Source organism: Anguilla rostrata, chromosome 6, assembly GCF_018555375.3.
Source record: "Anguilla rostrata isolate EN2019 chromosome 6, ASM1855537v3, whole genome shotgun sequence".
NCBI lineage: Eukaryota > Metazoa > Chordata > Actinopteri > Anguilliformes > Anguillidae > Anguilla > Anguilla rostrata.
Genome location: NC_057938.1, coordinates 27,381,930 through 27,400,556, shown reverse-complemented (window position 1 = coordinate 27,400,556; position 18,627 = coordinate 27,381,930). Strand labels below are relative to the sequence as shown.

The window sequence follows — 18,627 nt, the reverse complement described above, 5'->3', positions numbered from 1 at the left end:
CCTATTAACAATGATTCATTGAGGTATTTGCCAGTATCTCCACACCGCTGCACACCCTCACGGTGAAGAACAGCCAGATCCACTGGTCCCCTGAGTGTCAGAAGGGGGCAGAGGCCCACACACTGTTGTTTTATTTCCTCTCTACAGGTATTAAGGCGTAAGTGAGCCAGTGGGACTGCCTGATGCTGTGCCTGGGGTTGCTGTATCAGTGGTGGAGGGACCCCAGGGTGCCGCAGATTGTCTGCAGCGGATCATTCCCCACGGCCTCCAGCTCTGGATTTTGCAGCTGGGCCGTGGTGCTAAGGCTCTGGGCACTTAGGGATTAACAAAGAAAGACAGGAAGACACACACACGCTGCGACACTCCCAGAACAACGGCCTGATTGAGCAGTTTAACTGGATGTTAGCAACCCAGCTAGTTCTGACAATGTCCCACCACCTTTGCTGAACCCAATTGTGGCAGGGACTCCAGCCTGCCATTTCCTTGACAGAGCACTCACCATCGCCAGATTCTTGGCTGGTGGACTTTGATCAGGTACGAGTGGAGAGAGTCAATAATGAAGTTCACTATTCAAAGGGGGAATAGTGTAGCAGTGGCTAATGGAGCTAACTGCTCGCCAAGGGACTAATTTGGTCACAGTGTGCAGTCTGGCGCCAAGTGCCGTTTAAAAAGGGCTTGCAGCCAGACCTCTGGGTCAGCCTATTTTCTCTGTGTTTGAGAACAGCACTTTGCAAATAAAAGCAATGTGCACTTGTACGATCCATACAATATTAAGTTTCAGCCACATGATTGCCTGATTGGAGCAGACTATTTGCGTGCTTGTGTACCTAATAAAGTGGCCTCTGAGTGTATGATGATCTTAACTTAATTATTATGTCTAAACAGTAATTAGGCTACCTGCATGTAAATGGTTCTATAGTCCAGCTTCTGTAAAACTCAATTCACAATCAAATTAATATATATTGCACATAGGACCTTCATTTGTGTCTTCTTTTGATCCTCAAATTTTGGTGCAGTGATTATTCATGAGATGTTATGTTTCACATGCCATTTACTTGCATTAGGGTCTTAATTGATTATTTGATGACTCACGCATCTATCAATTATTCAATCTTTCAAGTGGTTTCAAGATCTTTTAACAAACACACTATAGAAAAACTTCACACCACAATGACATCCAGTACTTGAACATGGTAAATTTAATTTTACATGAGCTTGGGAACATTATATTTGGAAACTGGCTAAATGTAATTGTGTATTTGGTTCCATATCACCAGGGATTTTGGGCTCCATAAAAAGACCTCATATTGGATCACACCACCCACAGCACTCCTGCACAACTGTAGTAAAAAATAAATTGTGGATCCCTGTCAATCAGGGCCCTTGAAATCATCCAAACGTTTCCCCTCCATACAGCAGCCCTGCATATGACCAGCGAAATTTTGATCCTGGATACCATAGCATGGCATCTTCCTGAGATTCTTCAGACTTGACTTAATGTGAGTTACCTTTAGGCAAAATTGTAGGGCAGGCTATTGCTTCTTAGAATTAAGGCTTTTTAGTTCTCTGTCGAAAAAGAAATAATCTCACAAAAAACAATTGTATTGCAGTTGACAAGTGCATTTATATTAACTTGAATTTTGACAAGTAATTGTTTTACTAGCAGTTCTTCAAACTACGAAGACAGCATAGCATAACAAGCCCCAGTGGAGAATTTGTGCGTTCTGTGCTCCCTCGGTCAGTTTACAAAATTAAGCAGCCTACCAATGGGTATCGTACTTTAACAACATTCTAGCCCCGAAAGAGCGAGTGGACGGGCCCAATCATACGAGTCTGCAGCTGCAAAGCCAACCCACTTCCTACGAGGCGGAGCATCACACCAGCTTTTCTAGTCATTCATTGGCGGCTGTCTGCTGAGCCCATGACTTTGTGGCCAATAATCAGCGTCAGTCGATGTGACGTTCTCTTTCGAGTGAAGAGGATTTTGTTATGAGATCTAGCAGGAGCTTCCTCATGCACTGTGATGTTGTTTGAATGAAACAGTCCAAATTGGTTGCTTGTAAAGAATATGCTGTAGGTACCTTCAAGAAAACACATCGGAGCAAACTAACTGCAAATATTAAACGGAAAAATGGATATTCTCAAATCATTAGGCCATCCAGAGGAAATATTGAACCTTTTCAGATTTAAAATGGGCGGCTGTCGTTCTGTCATGCCCAAGTTGGACTATGTAAGTAGCTAGCGGTCTGTGAAAATGTTTTCTGTATTTTTCCGACGTGATATTTCCTAGAACTGTGGTTTGTTTTCTGAAATGGAGTAGCCTAACTGAGGAATCATGTTTTAGTTCGACAACACAAAGGCAGATATATCGTGAAGTGCAACAGTGAAATGCAACAACAAAAAGAAGTCAATTAGGCTAGAAACAGTAGAACACAATTATAGTATGGCGTTCTTTTCATACCAAAATGGGAACTTAAGATACATGTTGACAGGTACATTCCTATTTAAACTATGTATTGCCATGTTTGTTATATACATATTTATTATGTTCCTTTGCTAAATGTGTGTGTGTGTGTGTGTTTAGCAGATGCACTTAATTTTAATAAACAGAACGATACATGGTCAAGAAAAGGATTTCCAGGATTTACGTTATGTAATGCTTTGTAGGTTCAGTCTAGGAAACTACGTTGTGCGCATGTTTGACTGGTTGATCCCTGAGTCCTGCTTTTAAATACCTGTTTGACCTTTGCTTGCCATTTTTCAAGGAAATATACAAAATTCTAGACAGGCATTGGGATTTTCATTCACGGTCTTATTTTATTATGAATACCCACCTTAATCAGCCTACATATTTAGCTATTTACTGTATCCATACCCTATAGATATAGTTCATAACCGAGTTAAGATATTAAATTAAAACGTGGAATAACTCATTTTTCAGGAGGGAATTTTCAGGAGAATTTTGTTTTAAACTTTAACGTTCAGTGCAGTCTTTGCTTAGTGCTGAAAGAACAGCACTACTGTTGACCATATCACCGGCATAAGAACCCTACGTTAGTGGACAGCGTCATACACAGCGGCCTTAACATTGGATGCGCACATAGAGCGTAGATATATCGTACAATTCAGTGGGTGCGTTCAATTTTTTTATCATAGATCTGCATAACCAGACAGGAAAGCGCTCAACCAAAGTGAATGAGGAACATTAACACTTTTAATCAAATGTTCTTACATTGACATTAAAGCTTGTCAATATGCCAAATTGTTTTGAGTGTATGTTTTTGATCAAATATGTGGACACAACTATAATCTAATATGTCTTTATTAATATGCTTGGCTAAAATTACAGATGTAACGGTAGGGAAAAAAGCACAACAAAATAAGGCAAAATATTATAACTTTTTGGAATTGAATCAGTATCAGGCAATATTTTGAAAAATTGAATTGTATGTGATTTTACCTATGCATGGCTACATTGAAGACCATGATTAGTTGATTGGTTGGATCAGGTGTCTGCGCTGGTCAAAATATAAACCAAAAACCCAAATCACATCAGCCATTTTTGGATAAGGCTGTTCCCCTCTGGTTTACGTGAATAAGGTCATTCTTCACCTGTTAGCTGTTAGCCGGACCCCATAAATGTTCCATCCTCTGGATAAGGACCCCCATCCCATCTCAATAGTATGATTAATGTTTAAAATATTTCTTGCTTTACAACCCAGTAATTATTCAAAACAGCATTATGCCTATACTTCTGTAAATGAACATGTCTAAAAACGATTGCATACACACTGTGGCAGCCTGTGAATTTTTAAAATTTAATTCTGTACAAAACACAATTGTAAGACATTACAATAAAATGACAAATTCAAACATGTAATTTGATATATGTAAAATATAAGCAAAAGTTTTGTAAAAAAACAAATTTTGAAAAAATAACATTTGGCAGAGGTCTCCCACGTTGGACCTACCTAATACTCGACCCCCAGAGATTCCACAGGGCTCCGTTTGGGAACCCTTTTGTGTTGGACCAACAAGTGGGATTGTGCCATGTCAGGTCACCTCAGTTTCTAAAGTCTAGGGCAGTGGTTCTCAAACTTGGTTCTGGAGGCCCCTGTGTATGCTGGTTTTCGTTCCAACCACAATTGCAATCCCAGAATTTTAACAAGCTGTTCATTTTTCTTCATTGGCTGCATTTCATGCTTTAGAGGGATTATTTACTCTCTTAAAACACATTATGCCAGAAACAGTTATGCGTGCCATTAAGAATAAAACTCCCATGTTCATAAACGATTGCCAAATCAGTGGGCAGGTCCAGCCCCACTGGATTTGATTGACAGGAAGTCTTTCCATTTTGAAACTTGTCATTATGAAATGAAAAAGGGTGTTTGGAAATAAAAACGCCATTTGGAATGAAATAAATAATGAATTAAATAAATATAGAAATACATAAATAAATATAGAAATGAATAAATAGGCCAATATTTATTTATTTATTTTTATTTATTTATTTTTATTCACACAAAGTAAGTGATAAAACAAAAGTATATAAAAACAAACATAGCAGGGATTGTGCAGAAGAGGTAAGAAACCCCAAAGGGCTTATAATAAAAACCTCCCCTCAAGGATTTACAATTTATTCTAATACTAATTTTTTTTCCTTAACATGAGATAAAAAAAGAAAGAAAAAAAACCAAATTAATTATGCCAGTTAAATAAATACTTCATTTTATTTCGAAATTATTTAATTATTTCGAAATTTAATTTATTTAATTAATAACCAATTTAATTGTATATTTATTTCTATATTCCTGTGTTTAATTATTTATTTCATTTTTTTTCCACATTTAGTCCTCCACAGCAAATAGGCAGATAATAGCTTCCCCTCGCCAGTTCCTACATACGCTCTATGGTGGGAAGTGGAGGCTAGGTGAGAAGTGAAAAAAAATGGGACGCACTCTATGGTTCAACTGGAGAGGGGAAAGTAGGCGAGGCCAAAAAGTTGTTTTCAACTTAACTCACGTGTGGCGTGCGCTGGGGGCGAACAGGGTTTACGTACTGCACCATTTTGTAAATGACGGGAATTTAAAAACACATTTTCAGTAGTGTTGCCTGTGGGAGGGTGACCACATGGCTGGACCTTGTTGCAAGAGTACGGTGTACTTTTTAGTGTTGAAGCGTAGTCTCTCGGTCCCTCCCCGAAGCTCCGTAACTGCTGCGCGACCTACGCTCTCCGCTGGCAGGCTGGGCGAGCGAGGTGTCCAGGAAGGGTGTTGGGCCGCCCGCCCGAATGCCCTCAGAACGGCTGGTTCTTACCGACACCCCGTATTTCTGTGTTTCTCCTGCCAGGAATCTATGAGCGAGAGCCTGCGAACATGTTATATTTATTTGAATCAGACAAGCCGGAGTTTCGCAGCCGTAATTCAAGCGTTGGACGGAGAGTTACGGTAAGTTAGCATGCAGTAACTTTTCTCAATTGCCTTGATGAATTTTTCTAATAGTGTAATGGCTGTCTCTGTTAGGAGATGTTCACCAGAAATTATCAATGCAAGTAATGGGAAATGAATGACATTGTCTGTTCTATTTCCAAGAGCATATATGTTGTGCTAGCTATAACGCTCGTAACATTGTTACACTTTTAAAGGCTCCCCACATTTTCGTGTAATGTAGATATTTTTGTCGTTGACCTTGAATTAACTTTACCTTAACGTGTGGACGTTGCGTCGTGTAATTAATACATTTACTTTTTAAAAATGAAACAACGTGTGTGTAGGCTACTTCATATTTGGAGTCTTGTTGAACTTGTATGACCTAACTACAGATAGTCGTTTCTGTTCATACACCCAACGTAGCCTATACACACTGCTTACCGGAATGATATAACCATTGGGTTCAGAAAAAAGCAGCAGTTTTCAAGCACAAATCGTAACTAATGGAATTTCCCATGGTCCGTTAAGTTTCGATCTTCCAAAGAAGATCAAATTATTATTCGTGAAATTGAAACCGCAAGGAAGAAGGGGACTGTTAATGGATAAGGCGAAGTATGTTTTTTAGGGGATCTTCTTATCGTCGTTTGTAATTTTGTCACAACAGGTAGTTTGTGAATCACACACACAGATTTTGCACACAAAAACACAGTCAATAATATTGATTTTATTTTTTTGATACCAAGACCTTGGTGACATCAAACTCACTAAGACATTTTGGCTTCCCATTGTTCCCCTGTTTCAGGCATGCAGTGTGTATTTTCTACCTGGTCCTACGGGCTCTGGACACAGTGGAAGATGACATGAGTATCCCACTCGAGAAGAAGGTGCCCCTGCTGCACAACTTCCACAACTTCCTGTATGATCCGGAGTGGAACTTCACAGAGAGCCAGGAAAAGGACCGACAAGTGCTGGAGGACTTCCCCACGGTCAGTGCCTCACAGCTTCAGACCAGGAGTGCATTTGAGATTTCAAACTGTGTTATAAACTGAAATTATAATGTACATAGTAGCGCTGCTACTATGATTGCTGATAGAGTGATTGAGTACAGCATGGTCCTCAATCCTAGTCCTGAAAAGCCACTGGACCTTTTGACTTTTGTTGTTACTCGGCACTTGAGTAGCGCAGAAATTGATCAGGTAAACCATTTGATTACACAGCTAACTCAGGTCACTTGGTTTCTTGGGTCTGAATCTGTTGATCTTATGGAAAAAACAATAACCAGCAGACTTTGTGGAGTCCAGGATTGAGAATTACTGGTGTACAGTGTAACATCAGTTATGAAAACATGGTATGCATGCTGCTTGTGGTTATGCTGTATCACCCCTGGCACACCCATCAAATAAGAGAAAATGTTACAGAACACTAAACGGTTTAGAATAGAGCTGTATTTAAGTTCAATTCAGGCAATAAATAGAAATTCAATTAATTATTAGAAAACGTCTCATAAATCATGATGAACACAAGTTAAATTTCAGGTCATTGCTGAATTGACACCAATGCTGGTTTTAGAATAAGTGCAGTACTAAAGGCAAACTAAGAAAATCTTTTTCATATTGAATGCTGAATTGAATTGTTCAACTCTTGCGTTGAAAGCAGCGTTGGGAAACACAGTACATAGTCATTATCAGAGAAGGCTACACATTCAAAGATCTGGTTTGATGTTTGAATGTGCATGACCAGTGTTTTGCCTCTGCACAAGGTTACTTGCATAATCTGCTTGCTTTTGATGCACATCATAATAGGCATCATATCTGAGTGATAAAACGTTTCATGGTTGCATTGGATAGGGAAACATGCATTGAGAAATTACAACCAACTTTTTAATTTCCTTTTCATCCTTTTTTCATATTCCTTCTATCTATTCTTTTCTTCTTCCTCATTTTTTGTCCTACTTCGTTACCACATGCATGTGATCACAGCTAAGTGTTCTGACTCACCACACAATGTGCTTCAAACATAATCTGAACTGATGCTTTTATGAAAGGAGGTTTTTCACTTAATCAGCAGTCCCTGCCGCTGCACACCAGCATTTTGTTTCATTCCTTCTTATTCAGTTTATGCTTTGCATTGGAGACACAGAAAATTGATTCACAGCTCACTTCTTCTTGTCACAGATTTCGGTTGAGTTCCGCAATCTGGGCCAGGAGTATCGGGAGGTGATATCTGATATCTGCTACTGCATGGGAGTAGGAATGGCTGAGTTCCTGGAAAAGAAAGTAGGCTCAATGAAGGAGTGGGACAAGGTAATCAACAAGCTCATTTAGCCTTTTAAATCTGACACCCTTGGGCACGAAGGCCTGAAATCCAGGAATCTTGTATTTGAGTTCCCAGGGAGGCAATGTGCTATTCCCACATCAGAGATTGACACTTATCTCACCAAACAGAGGCCTGAATGACCCACTTTTAATGCAAATATATGAGTATTAATCAATGTAATAAATTATACCAGCTTAAATGTGATTGCTTTGTGCCCTTTAACACCATTTTTAAGAAACGTTGCCTTTTCTGTCCATCCAGGTAGAGCCATGGCATGTGACCCAAATTGTTTTCAACTTGCATTTCCATCTAAATGCCAGTGCAGTCATGTAGTCACTGGATTGTTGCTATCACCTGAATAATCATAGAATTAGTGATTAACTCTGATGCTCATAAAAAGATATTAGTCGAGGTAACAGGCTATACCAGGCAAGAGGAAGGAATGACATGGAGTTACAATTCTTTGAGTGACCGGGTACAACAGTACACTCCTGGTAGCCCACATTGCACTTTGATGGAAGCACTTTATTTTGTATAGGTTACAACAAATCCAAACAGACACAAAGAATAATAATAGACTGCCATTCACAAATAAGTTTAGTGTAAACAATTCCTTTAAATGGACTTTGTGGCCATCTTGACATATTTAGTGCTGTCCTTCATCCCTGTAATTTTGCATTTGTGTTGGGTGATGCTTGTGCAGTGTGATTTCCGCATGTAGAAGTTGCGAGATGACTCGGAAGCCCAATGTATAATCTTTAGTTTGTGTGTTCTTTGTTTCCTGCACAGCAGTGTTTATTGCTCTAATGAGTGTGTGGTCTTATGTTGTGGTTTGCAGTACTGTCACTATGTGGCTGGGCTGGTGGGCATTGGGCTGTCCCGGCTCTTTTCGGCCTCCCAGCTGGAGGATCCTGAAGTTGGGCAGGACACTGAGTTGGCCAACTCCATGGGCCTCTTTCTGCAAAAGACCAACATTATTCGAGACTACCTGGAAGACCAGCAGGATGGACGGGCCTTCTGGCCAAAGGAGGTATGTCTCACATCCTAAATTTGATCCATGGTTTAGAAACAGCCTGGTCTGTGTTAACGTCTTTGCCAGAGCCAGTCAGGGCTGGCTTTAGGGCAAGATGGCCATGAAGGCTGCTTTGGGCCATTACAGTCTTGAGACCACAGTACTACAATCTCAAACTCATGTCCTGGAGGGCAGCAGTGTCTGCTGGTTTTCAGCATGTTTCAGTCATTTTGTGCTAAATATAAGTCACTGTTTGGCTAAAGGGTCCAGACACATTGTTTCCAAAGCCTAAATTGACTTCACAATTCACAAAAAGCTGCAAACAGTTCAACCCCCAAAGACTGGATTTTGAGACCTAATGCATACAAAATGCAATAATGTTGCTGAATGTTCCTAAAAGAAGTGTGTACGGCTGTCAACTTTGTGTACAGCGGTACAACTTTTTTCCTAGTGTCATACATAACTGATATTAGTCTTGATAAAAGAAAATCAATAAAAATAAATGCAAAATTAGACCTATGTTGTGTAATGCGTGTAAGTATATGCATTAATTTAGAAGACATTCTCTTTGCTTTCTTAGCATCAAGTGTTGATTGAAAATTCTTCTAGCTTAGAGAAACTTAGTATGATACTTAGACTTAATATGAATACATTTTCAAATGGATGAATGCAAGCAGGCAATAGACAGTGCAAGGACAGAGCCTTCGAAGACATAAAAGATGATCATGGAAAATAATGGGCATGAATTGTTTTGTCAAAAAACTATAGAAAAACCTACTTAAACTTGGGCAGAGTAAAACATAGCTTTATGGAAGTGGAATGCACTATAACATAAGTCTTTGTACTGTTTGGAACATCCTGTGGTAATATATTTTACAGCCATTTAAAAAATATATATTGGCATTTCTAAAAGAAGCAATACATACACTGCCTGGCCAAAAAAAGTCGCCGTTTAGATTTAAATAAGCAAATACTTAAGAGCCTATGATTGGATCATTATTGCAGTGATTAATATGTTTCAGCTGGCAACAATTCTTTTAACCCTACTGATGCAGTGTGTAGCTTCTCATTTCTTAAATAACCATGTCGAAAGACGTATCCTGTGGTCATGGAAAAGACGTTACTGTGTTTCAGAAGGGGCAAATTATTGGCCTGCATCAAGCAAAGAATACAACTAAGGAGATGGCTGAAGTCACTGAAATTGGGTTAAGAACTGTCCAACACGTTATTAAAACCTGGAAGGATAGTGGTGAACCGTCAACTTCGCGGAAGAAATGTGGTCGGAAGAAAATCTTGAATGGTCGTGATCGGAGGTCACTAAAACGCTTGGTGAAGTCACATTGTAAAAAATCGACAGTAGAACTCACGGCTATGTTTAATAGTCAAAGTAAGGGCATTTCCACATGCACAATGCGGCGAGAACGTACAGGATTGGGACTAAACAGCTGTGTGGCCACAAGAAAACCACTTGTTACTGAGGCTAATCGGAAAAAACAACTTCAATTTGCTAGAGAGCATAAAGATTGGACTGTGGAGCAATGGAGAAAGGTCATGTGGTCCGATGAGTCCAGATTTACCCTATTCCAGAGTGATGGGCGCATCAGGGTAAGAAGGGAAGCGCATGAAGCGATGCACCCGTCATGCATAGTGCCCACTGTACAAGCCTCTGGAGGCAGTGTTATGATCTGGGGTTGCATCAATTCGTCAGGTAAATGGTAAATGGACTGCATTTATATATAGCGCTTGGCTCAGCAACGTTATGCGGCAATAAAATGAAGTCAGCTGAGTACCTGAATGTACTGAATGACCAGGTTATCCCATCAATGGACTTTTTCTTCCCTGGCGGCACGGGCATATTCCAGGACGACAATGCCAAGATTCATCGGGCTCAAATTGTGAAAGAGTGGTTCTGGGAGCATGATCATCATTCAATCATTTTCACACATGAATTGGCCACCACAGAGTCCTGACCTTAATCCCATTGAAAGTCTTTGTGCTGGAGAAGACTTTACAGAGTGGTTTGACTCTCCCGTCATCAATACAAGATCTCGGCCAAAAATTAATGCAATTCTGGACGGAAATAAATGTGACGTTGCATAAGGTTGTCAAAACAATGCCACAACAAATGCGCACCGTAATCAAAGATAAAGGCGGTCCAGCGAAATATTAGAGTGTGCGACTTTTTTTTTTGGCCCGGCAGTGTAGTATGTTTTCCAATATATTGTGAAGTGTTGCCATACTGTAACAATTCTTCAGTATATTTTTGATATTTGTAAAGATGAAGATCCAGGTACTCCAGTGGAACTGTATAAGCCTTCATTCTGATGACCATCATTCTATGCTGTGTTTCTCTCACCAGAGTGAAGGCTTGTAGAAGTATACCAGAGTTTTTGAATACGTAGAATATTTAGACTTTCTTTTTCAACTCTGGGTTTTGATTATTTTTTACAAGAGAAATGCAACATCTGTATTTTGTAGGTTATTTAACATTCTTGTCTGTACAATCTTTGATATCCCTGGTTTTCCCTGCAAATCTTGAATATTTTGTAAATACAGTCAGTGTTCTCTTGATTAGATGCACATTAGTCTCGGAACCCAAACGACCAGATGCGGAGAACTCTGAACACCTTGACTTACTGTCTGGGAAGAGTATCGTAGCAGCAATAGGTATGCCACATGCCAGCGACATTGGTCAGACTTGGGATGTTTTGCGGTAGTGTGGTGGCTTTGACAAATGGCTTTTTTTGCTGTTGAGCCAGTTCCGTTTCTCATAGTTTATGTTTGAATTACTGCCTTCACCTTAGTTCTTATACCAGCTTTCCTTCACTCAGTTATGACAGATTTGACACTATTGGTAAGGTTTTTAACTGTGTTGTTTTTGCTGTGTTTACAGTCATGAGGTTAAGCCTGGCATGCAATGATGGACATGTATTAATCCTGAATTGTTGGCTCCATGATGTCTATGCTTTAGGCTTGGAGCCAGTTTGCCAATCACCTGGAAGACTTTGCCAAGCCACGGCATCTGGACTCCGCTCTCGCCTGCCTGAACCTGCTGGTGACTGATGCCCTCCGACACGTTCCAGATGTCATCAGCTACCTGACACGCCTCCGTAACCAGAGCGTCTTTAACTTTTGTGCCATCCCTCAGGTAGTTTTTCTGGAAGTCTTCCAACCAAGCAATTTGTGAACTTGTTAGTTGCACTAGTAATCTGCCCGAATAATCACTATATCCAAATGCAGTGTTTTGTAGAAATTTCCAACATCGATATGAATCTTGGCTCAGAAACAAATGAGACACAAGGAGAATTGCTGACAGTATATTTCTCTCTGCAGTAATAATTTTTGGAGTCATTTTGTGTTTTGTTTCCGCCCCCGCCTAGGTCATGGCCATAGCCACACTGTCCGCATGTTACAACAACCCACAGGTTTTCCAAGGAGTGGTGAAGATTCGGAAGGGCCAGGCTGTAACGCTCATGATGCAAGCAACCAACATGGGTGCTGTACGGTCCATCATCTCTCAGTACAGCCAGGAGGTGGGTGTGAACTGGGCCACAATTATTGTGGTTGTTGTTAATAGAAGTAGATAGGGATGTCCCAATCTGAACCATGGATTGGTATTGGCTCCTGATACCCAATCCACAGAATATGGTGGTGTCGGCTAGGACACGCCCATTCTGAATCCGATCCTGTCTGACACCACAGCACTTAATATGCATACTAATTCTTGACTATAGCAAAGCTTCCCCGCTGTACTTTCTGACTCCTTTTGTTTACTTTGTTTTCTTCAATTGCCTGAATGCACTGTTACTCCCATGAACAAGGACCATCCATTTCCCACCGTGAATGAAGCAGTTGTTTATAAAACGAGACAGGTATCTGCTATGAGGTCTGCTGTGTGGAACATATGCAAAGTGGAATCCAAATGCAGCTGTACGGCTACTTGCAATATTTGCATTGCCAGTATTTCAAGGGGCAACATTAGCAGAGTTTCTTACAATACAATGTATTTGATAAGAAACACCATTTGAAGGAGTATGCTGACTTATTTATTTTTTTATCTTATTGGAATCTTCAAGCTTGGTGATTATGATTTTACACCACTTTATACTACTTGCTTAATTGACAAGGACAGGTACGCACACATGTATAAATGATTGATTATATATTTTTTCCGTATTGAGAATTTTCATATTAAACAGGAATTCTCCAATTTAGTCATTAGGAGTCATTTGTTCAACTTTCAGGAGTTTCATCTTATAAAGCCAGGCATGTGTTGTAATTTTGTCTACAGAAATACACTCTTCATTCTTTGGTCAGTCCTTTTTAAATGTATATGCTTCTTAAAGGCATGTCATCACCTGTATTTGCTGTTGTCTTGTAATAATTTCACATTAGCTTGCTTTTAACAGAATTCATTATTAAGTTTAACTGCCTTGTGACATTTGTAAAAATGTATTTTTATAACTCAGCTTTTCTACCTCTTATTTGAAAAGCGCTTTGAACGTAATATATAAAAAGTGCTTTATAAATGTAGTTCTATTACTGTTGTTATTATTTATCCTGTTGCAGATTCTACAGAAGGTGTCCCTCACTGACCCATCTCGGGACAAGACACTGCTGATCCTGCAGTTGATCCGTGAAAAGACTCTATCCCAGGACATGCTCCCGTCCCGTGCGCACCACCTGTCCCCCGTCTACCTGTCAGCCGCCATGCTGCTAGCTGCCCTGAGCTGGCAGTATCTGAGTGCCACAGCCGGGCAAGCCGCAGGGGGTGCGGACATGCAGGGCCACTAGAGGGAGCCAGGAAACCCCCTAAAAACTCTAAAAGCTGTTTTATGCTTTTTTGCATGAAGTGTGAATGGAAACAGAAGTGGGCATTGGTCACATTCAAAGGTAGTGAGCTTTATGCACAAATTTTTAAACAGAATCTGCAACAGAGTGTATTATTGTATGACTAATTGATGAGTAATTACCTAATTTCCATCTCTGAATAATTGGTATATTCTGTGTCATTCAGTGTCATTCTCACTAATGCATTGGACATGTTTGATACCTGGTGTATACAGCTAAGTTCTTCTGGAATGTAATGCTTAAAAGTGCTATCTGCATACCTGAGAAACGTCTTTTCAGGTGCTAAAAATTGAGCATGAAAACATTTTTTCACTAGATTCTGGAATGTGATGACGTAGTCTTCTAGTAAGCACAATGGGCATAAATGCTCTGAATCTCATGGATGGCTTGCCAGCCATTCTCAGAAGTTCATGCACCACCTGGGGAAAAAAGCATAGAACAGCTTTAATATATCCACTTAAGTCAATATCAGCCTGATAAATAGGTTCTAATTGAGGGACTTGTGGTGAATAGCAGTTTGCAATAGTCTCCTTTGCTTTCTGTAATACTGTTCCTTCTTCACTTCATACAAGTTAGCCCCTTGTCAACCTGGACATTCTTCTGTGTTTGGCCTCTGCCTTTTGTGAACAGCCACAGTCCTGATCTGTTTATAGCTCCTGCACTCGAGGTCAGTTCCTAGGAGAATGACAGAAAGGATGTGCAGTGTCACCCCTTTAAATTTGACATTATTATTGATTGTCATTTAAGTTTTGTTTTAATGAAAGTAGGTTGGAGGCTGATTGTGGCAACATTTTTCAAAGTAAGAAGATATAATCTAGTGCTTAAGCAGAGTGAAGTTTGAATGCACCATTGGTTTTCAAAGACACTGGGGATGTTGTACAAAGACTGTTTAGTTCAACTTTAAGATGTACAGTGTGTAAACAATGTTTTCTGGGAACTTCTGTTACCATCACTGTTGCGTCATACAGTGAAAGGCACCAGACCTGGGAATATAAGAAGGCAAAGCCTAGGAGAAGCATTTGGTTGTTTGCACCAAACATTTATAAATCAGCCTTTGAAAGTGCTATTGTACAGTACTTGATGCATAGAATGTCCAGATTAACATGTTCCCAGGGGTTATTTTTTGAAATACATACCAAATCCTTTCAAATTAAAAAAAGAAAATGGACAGAGAGAAATATGTGTTTGAGACCAGCAATTACAGGTATAAGGTAAATTGCTAAACATGTTCCTGCCCTAGGTGTCCTTACAATGTTGAGTTCCAAAGATAAGAGTTGAAGGACAGCTTCCAGTACATTGAAATATATCCTTGTACCTTTCTTTTTCTGTAGCAGGTGTTTATCAAGAAGCTCTTTGGGTGTTTCAGGTGCATAAATGGGTGTTTAAATAGCAATTAGAAGCTATTTTAAATCTTTTTTGGATTTGGAACATCTTCAGATGATCAGAATGCATTGCTCCACCTTTCACTGTGGATTGAAGCAAATAACATCGGCAGATTCTTTAATGATGTTCTTTTATTTAAATTCTCTAAAATGCTCTGACACTCTACCAAGGTGTATGCACAGTCTGCATTGTATGCAGATTTGTGCATTTTAATGTGCATCCATTTTGGCAGGACAGTTGTCTTACAGCACCAGCATTTTGATTTATAAAGACTCAAATGTTTCAGAGCAGCTATGCATACATGCTGTAAAGGCTGTTGGGGTTGTCAGAAAAGGAGAATCACTTGCAGCAGTCATTTATATATCAACTTGCACACTCATCAGTGTATAGTGATGGGTAGGGTCATGTGCTGATGCCAGAGCTGCAAAATCTGGAAGGAAAAGAACAGGGAGAAGCAGTTACTTGCTTTCCAGTATGCATACCTAAAAAACTGTAAGATTAGGGACATATCAATTTTTAGATATGCCTACAAATACAAACACTTTAATCTTGAACCAGGTAGAAGAACTGCAGCCCACATGGCTGATAAGTGTCTATCACAATGCTTTGTTGTGCAAGCAGAATTGTCCTTTGTACAAAATCAGGGTGACAAATTAACATTTGTAATATGAGATCTTAATTTGTACATAACTCAATAAACAAATACAAGAAATATGCTGAAACTTCTCAAGCTTTCCTATCTAATGTCACTACAGCAGACTACATTAAAACAGTAAAACATAACATGAAAAAACTCTTTCCAAAAATGTGTTTAGACTTTTCTTGGCAGGTGGTGTTAAATTAGAATTAAACATGAACAGTGAATTTTGCTTGACAATATGACTACAATCATACATTAGGTAGACTGCACTGGTTCCACTGCTTGCTTGTGGTAAAACCAAAAGAAGACTATCTCTGCCCTCTTTGCTTATCTAAGATGCTTGATCATGCCACATTGCAATATTGTTCTTGATGTTTGTTCCTTTTTTCTGTACGTTCAGTAAACCGCTGAGCTACCCCATTTGACATTACATTACATTATAGATTCTTAGCAGACGCTCTTATCCAGAGCGACTTACAACAAGTGCATTACAAAACTCAGAGACAAGCGCTTTACAACATTCCTGCAAGAGAGCTACAATAGGTATAACTTTGCAAAAAGTGTGAATTGTACCCCTTTTTTTTTTTTTTTTTAATATATATAAATTCCCACCCCCCACCCACCTAGTTGTAGATGAACCTAGTTACATGAAAATAACATGACGCGTGGTTACTCAGTTGAGGTTTAATGGATGTTAGAGGGTAGTGGGGGGTGATGAGGTGAGATGTAGCTTGAAGAGGTGAGTCTTCAGTCTACGTTTGAAGACGGCCAGGGTCTCTGCTGTTCTGACTTGCACAGGAAGGTCATTCCACCACCGTGGGGCTAGAACAGACAGGAGGCGTGACCGGGTGCTGGTGCGAGCCGGGGCAGGGACCAGGCGACATGTGGCAGCAGAACGGAGAGGTCTAGCTGGGGTGTAGGGTCTGATGAGTTGACGTAGATAGGGAGGGGCTGACCCCCTGGCTGCTTTGAAGGCAAGCACTAATGTTTTAAATTTGATGCGAGCCATCACGGGGAGCCAGTGGAGGGTGGTGAGCAGGGGGGTAACGTGGGAATGTCTGGGGAGGTTGAAGACCAGACGCGCTGCTGCGTTCTGGATGAGTTGCAGGGGTCTGATAGATGATGCTGGGAGGCCAGCAAGCAGGGAGTTACAGTAGTCCAGGCGGGACAGGACCACTGCCTGGACGAGGAGTTGGGTCGAGTAAGTTGTGAGGAAGGGGCGGATCCTACGGATGTTATACAGGAAGAACCTGCATGAACGTGTCACTGCTGAAATGTGCTCGGTGAGGGACAGTCTGTTGTCCATCACCACGCCAAGGTTTCTAGTTGAGGGTGATGGTGTGAGGATGGTATTACCTAGGGAGATAGAGAGATCAGAGAGAGGGGAGTTAAGAGCCGGAATATAAATGAGCTCTGTCTTACCTGGATTGAGCTTGAGATGGTGGCGGACCATCCAGCTCTGAATATCACTCAGGCAGGCAGTGATGCGGGCTGAGAACTGTGTGTCAGAGGGTGGGAAGGAGAGAAACAGTTGTGTGTCATCAGCATAGCAATGGTAAGACATACCATGAGCTGTGATGACAGGGCCAAGGGACTGGGTGTAGAGAGAGAAGAGGAGAGGACCAAGGACCGAGCCCTGTGGGACTCCGGTGGTGAGGGGGTGTGGCGCAGATACTTTACCAGCCCAGGCTACCTGGAAGGAGCGATCTGAGAGGTAGGACTCAATCCAATTGAGGACTGTGCCACAGATCCCCATTGCAGATAGGGAGGACAGGAGGGTGGGGTGGTCGACTGTGTCGAAGGCATTCTCATTTGAGAATGAATATGTAATTCACGAACTGTTTGAATATTCCCAAACCAATGAAATCAAATCAGTTCACTGATTCATGTTTGTATAGATCATCTTCTACATGGTTATTAGTCCAGCCACTTTTAAAATGTGAATTTCCTTAAACTTTTCGAAATCAACAGCCCAATAAGCACCCACCACAGCCAGCAGTGATAATTGGGCATGCATTCTTGATAGTAACCGCTTTGCACTGGCTGTTTAACCTGTAAACATGGCACAACAGCATGGAACAATGCAGATTTAAAACAGTATTGGCATAGGGAACCACAGGCTCCTTAAGCAGCCTACCATATAACAGGTTTTTGTTTCCACCATTTACCCTGGCTCATTTAGCTAATTAGTGGTATACAACAACTCTGGTTAATTCGAAGATTCAGCCTAGTAAAACATAATAGAGATACAGGAAACACCTTCAGATGCCATGCATTTGCTTATACCTCGAGATACAGGCCTATGCCATATCATGTAAATCAGGGGTCTGTTTCTGGATTTCATGCCAGCTTCTACTTCTAATGATTTAATTAGCTCAATCATTTCATGATATTTTAGCTGCATTCCTTGATAAATCAATTAATGACAGCTGAAAACTGTCTTCTGTGTCCCAACATGAAACACCATGCCCAAATAAGTTTGCCTACTATTGAGTGTACAAGTTGCATAAGGGAAGTTTTTGTTGTCTAATCTGTGGTTGAACCAGTTGCTAATTCGTTCATTTGGCCACTGTAATTAAGGCTACGTTTACACCGCAGGTCTTGATGCCCAGTTCCGATTTTTTTGCCAATATCCAATTTTTTGAACTCCTGTTCACAATTACTTTTTAAAGTGACCCATATCCGCTTCGAAAGTAAATAACCACGTCGCCTCCGGTCACATCGCCACCTACAATGCACACAAAACGAGACAGAAGTAATTCAAGCTATTGCTTTTCGAAGCGTCTTAGGTCCGCAACGAACATTCCCCGTTTTTGGGCTATACACCCACCATTCGCCGCACTTAAAAGGCATGTAACCTTTCGCCACTGGACTGAGCCTTCGAATTCGAGGCCATATGGTAATGCAGGAATGCAATTGCCCACCACTGACGTAAATGGCTAACGTTAATTAAATACCAGACTGCCCGAAATCAAGAAACACACTGATACGCCACC

The 18,627-nt window shown here is 40.6% G+C and overlaps 1 protein-coding gene and 1 long non-coding RNA gene across 3 annotated transcripts; one reads left to right on the top strand and one right to left on the bottom strand.

Moving 5' to 3' along the window:
* Nucleotides 1–1,975: 1,975 nt before the first annotated feature.
* fdft1 (farnesyl-diphosphate farnesyltransferase 1) lies at nucleotides 1,976–15,713 on the top strand. 2 transcript variants are annotated; one of them, XM_064339270.1, is made up of 8 exons: nucleotides 1,976–2,230; nucleotides 5,350–5,447; nucleotides 6,232–6,415; nucleotides 7,604–7,732; nucleotides 8,584–8,775; nucleotides 11,729–11,905; nucleotides 12,138–12,290; nucleotides 13,327–15,713. In XM_064339270.1, the coding sequence occupies exons 1-8, from the start codon at nucleotides 2,132–2,134 to the stop codon at nucleotides 13,549–13,551; spliced, it is 1,257 nt and encodes a 418-aa protein (XP_064195340.1). In that variant the 5' UTR covers nucleotides 1,976–2,131; the 3' UTR covers nucleotides 13,552–15,713. The 2 variants fall into 2 exon arrangements, with proteins under 2 accessions (XP_064195340.1, XP_064195339.1); XM_064339269.1 differs by lacking the exon at nucleotides 1,976–2,230 and having other exon boundaries at nucleotides 4,972–5,447.
* Nucleotides 15,105–18,606, bottom strand: LOC135256961 (uncharacterized). Its single transcript, XR_010330549.1, has 2 exons — nucleotides 18,462–18,606; nucleotides 15,105–15,421 (listed from the first exon to the last, which is right to left on the bottom strand). It is a non-coding gene; the product is annotated as an uncharacterized LOC135256961 (long non-coding RNA).
* Between the last annotated feature and the right edge of the window lie 21 nt (nucleotides 18,607–18,627).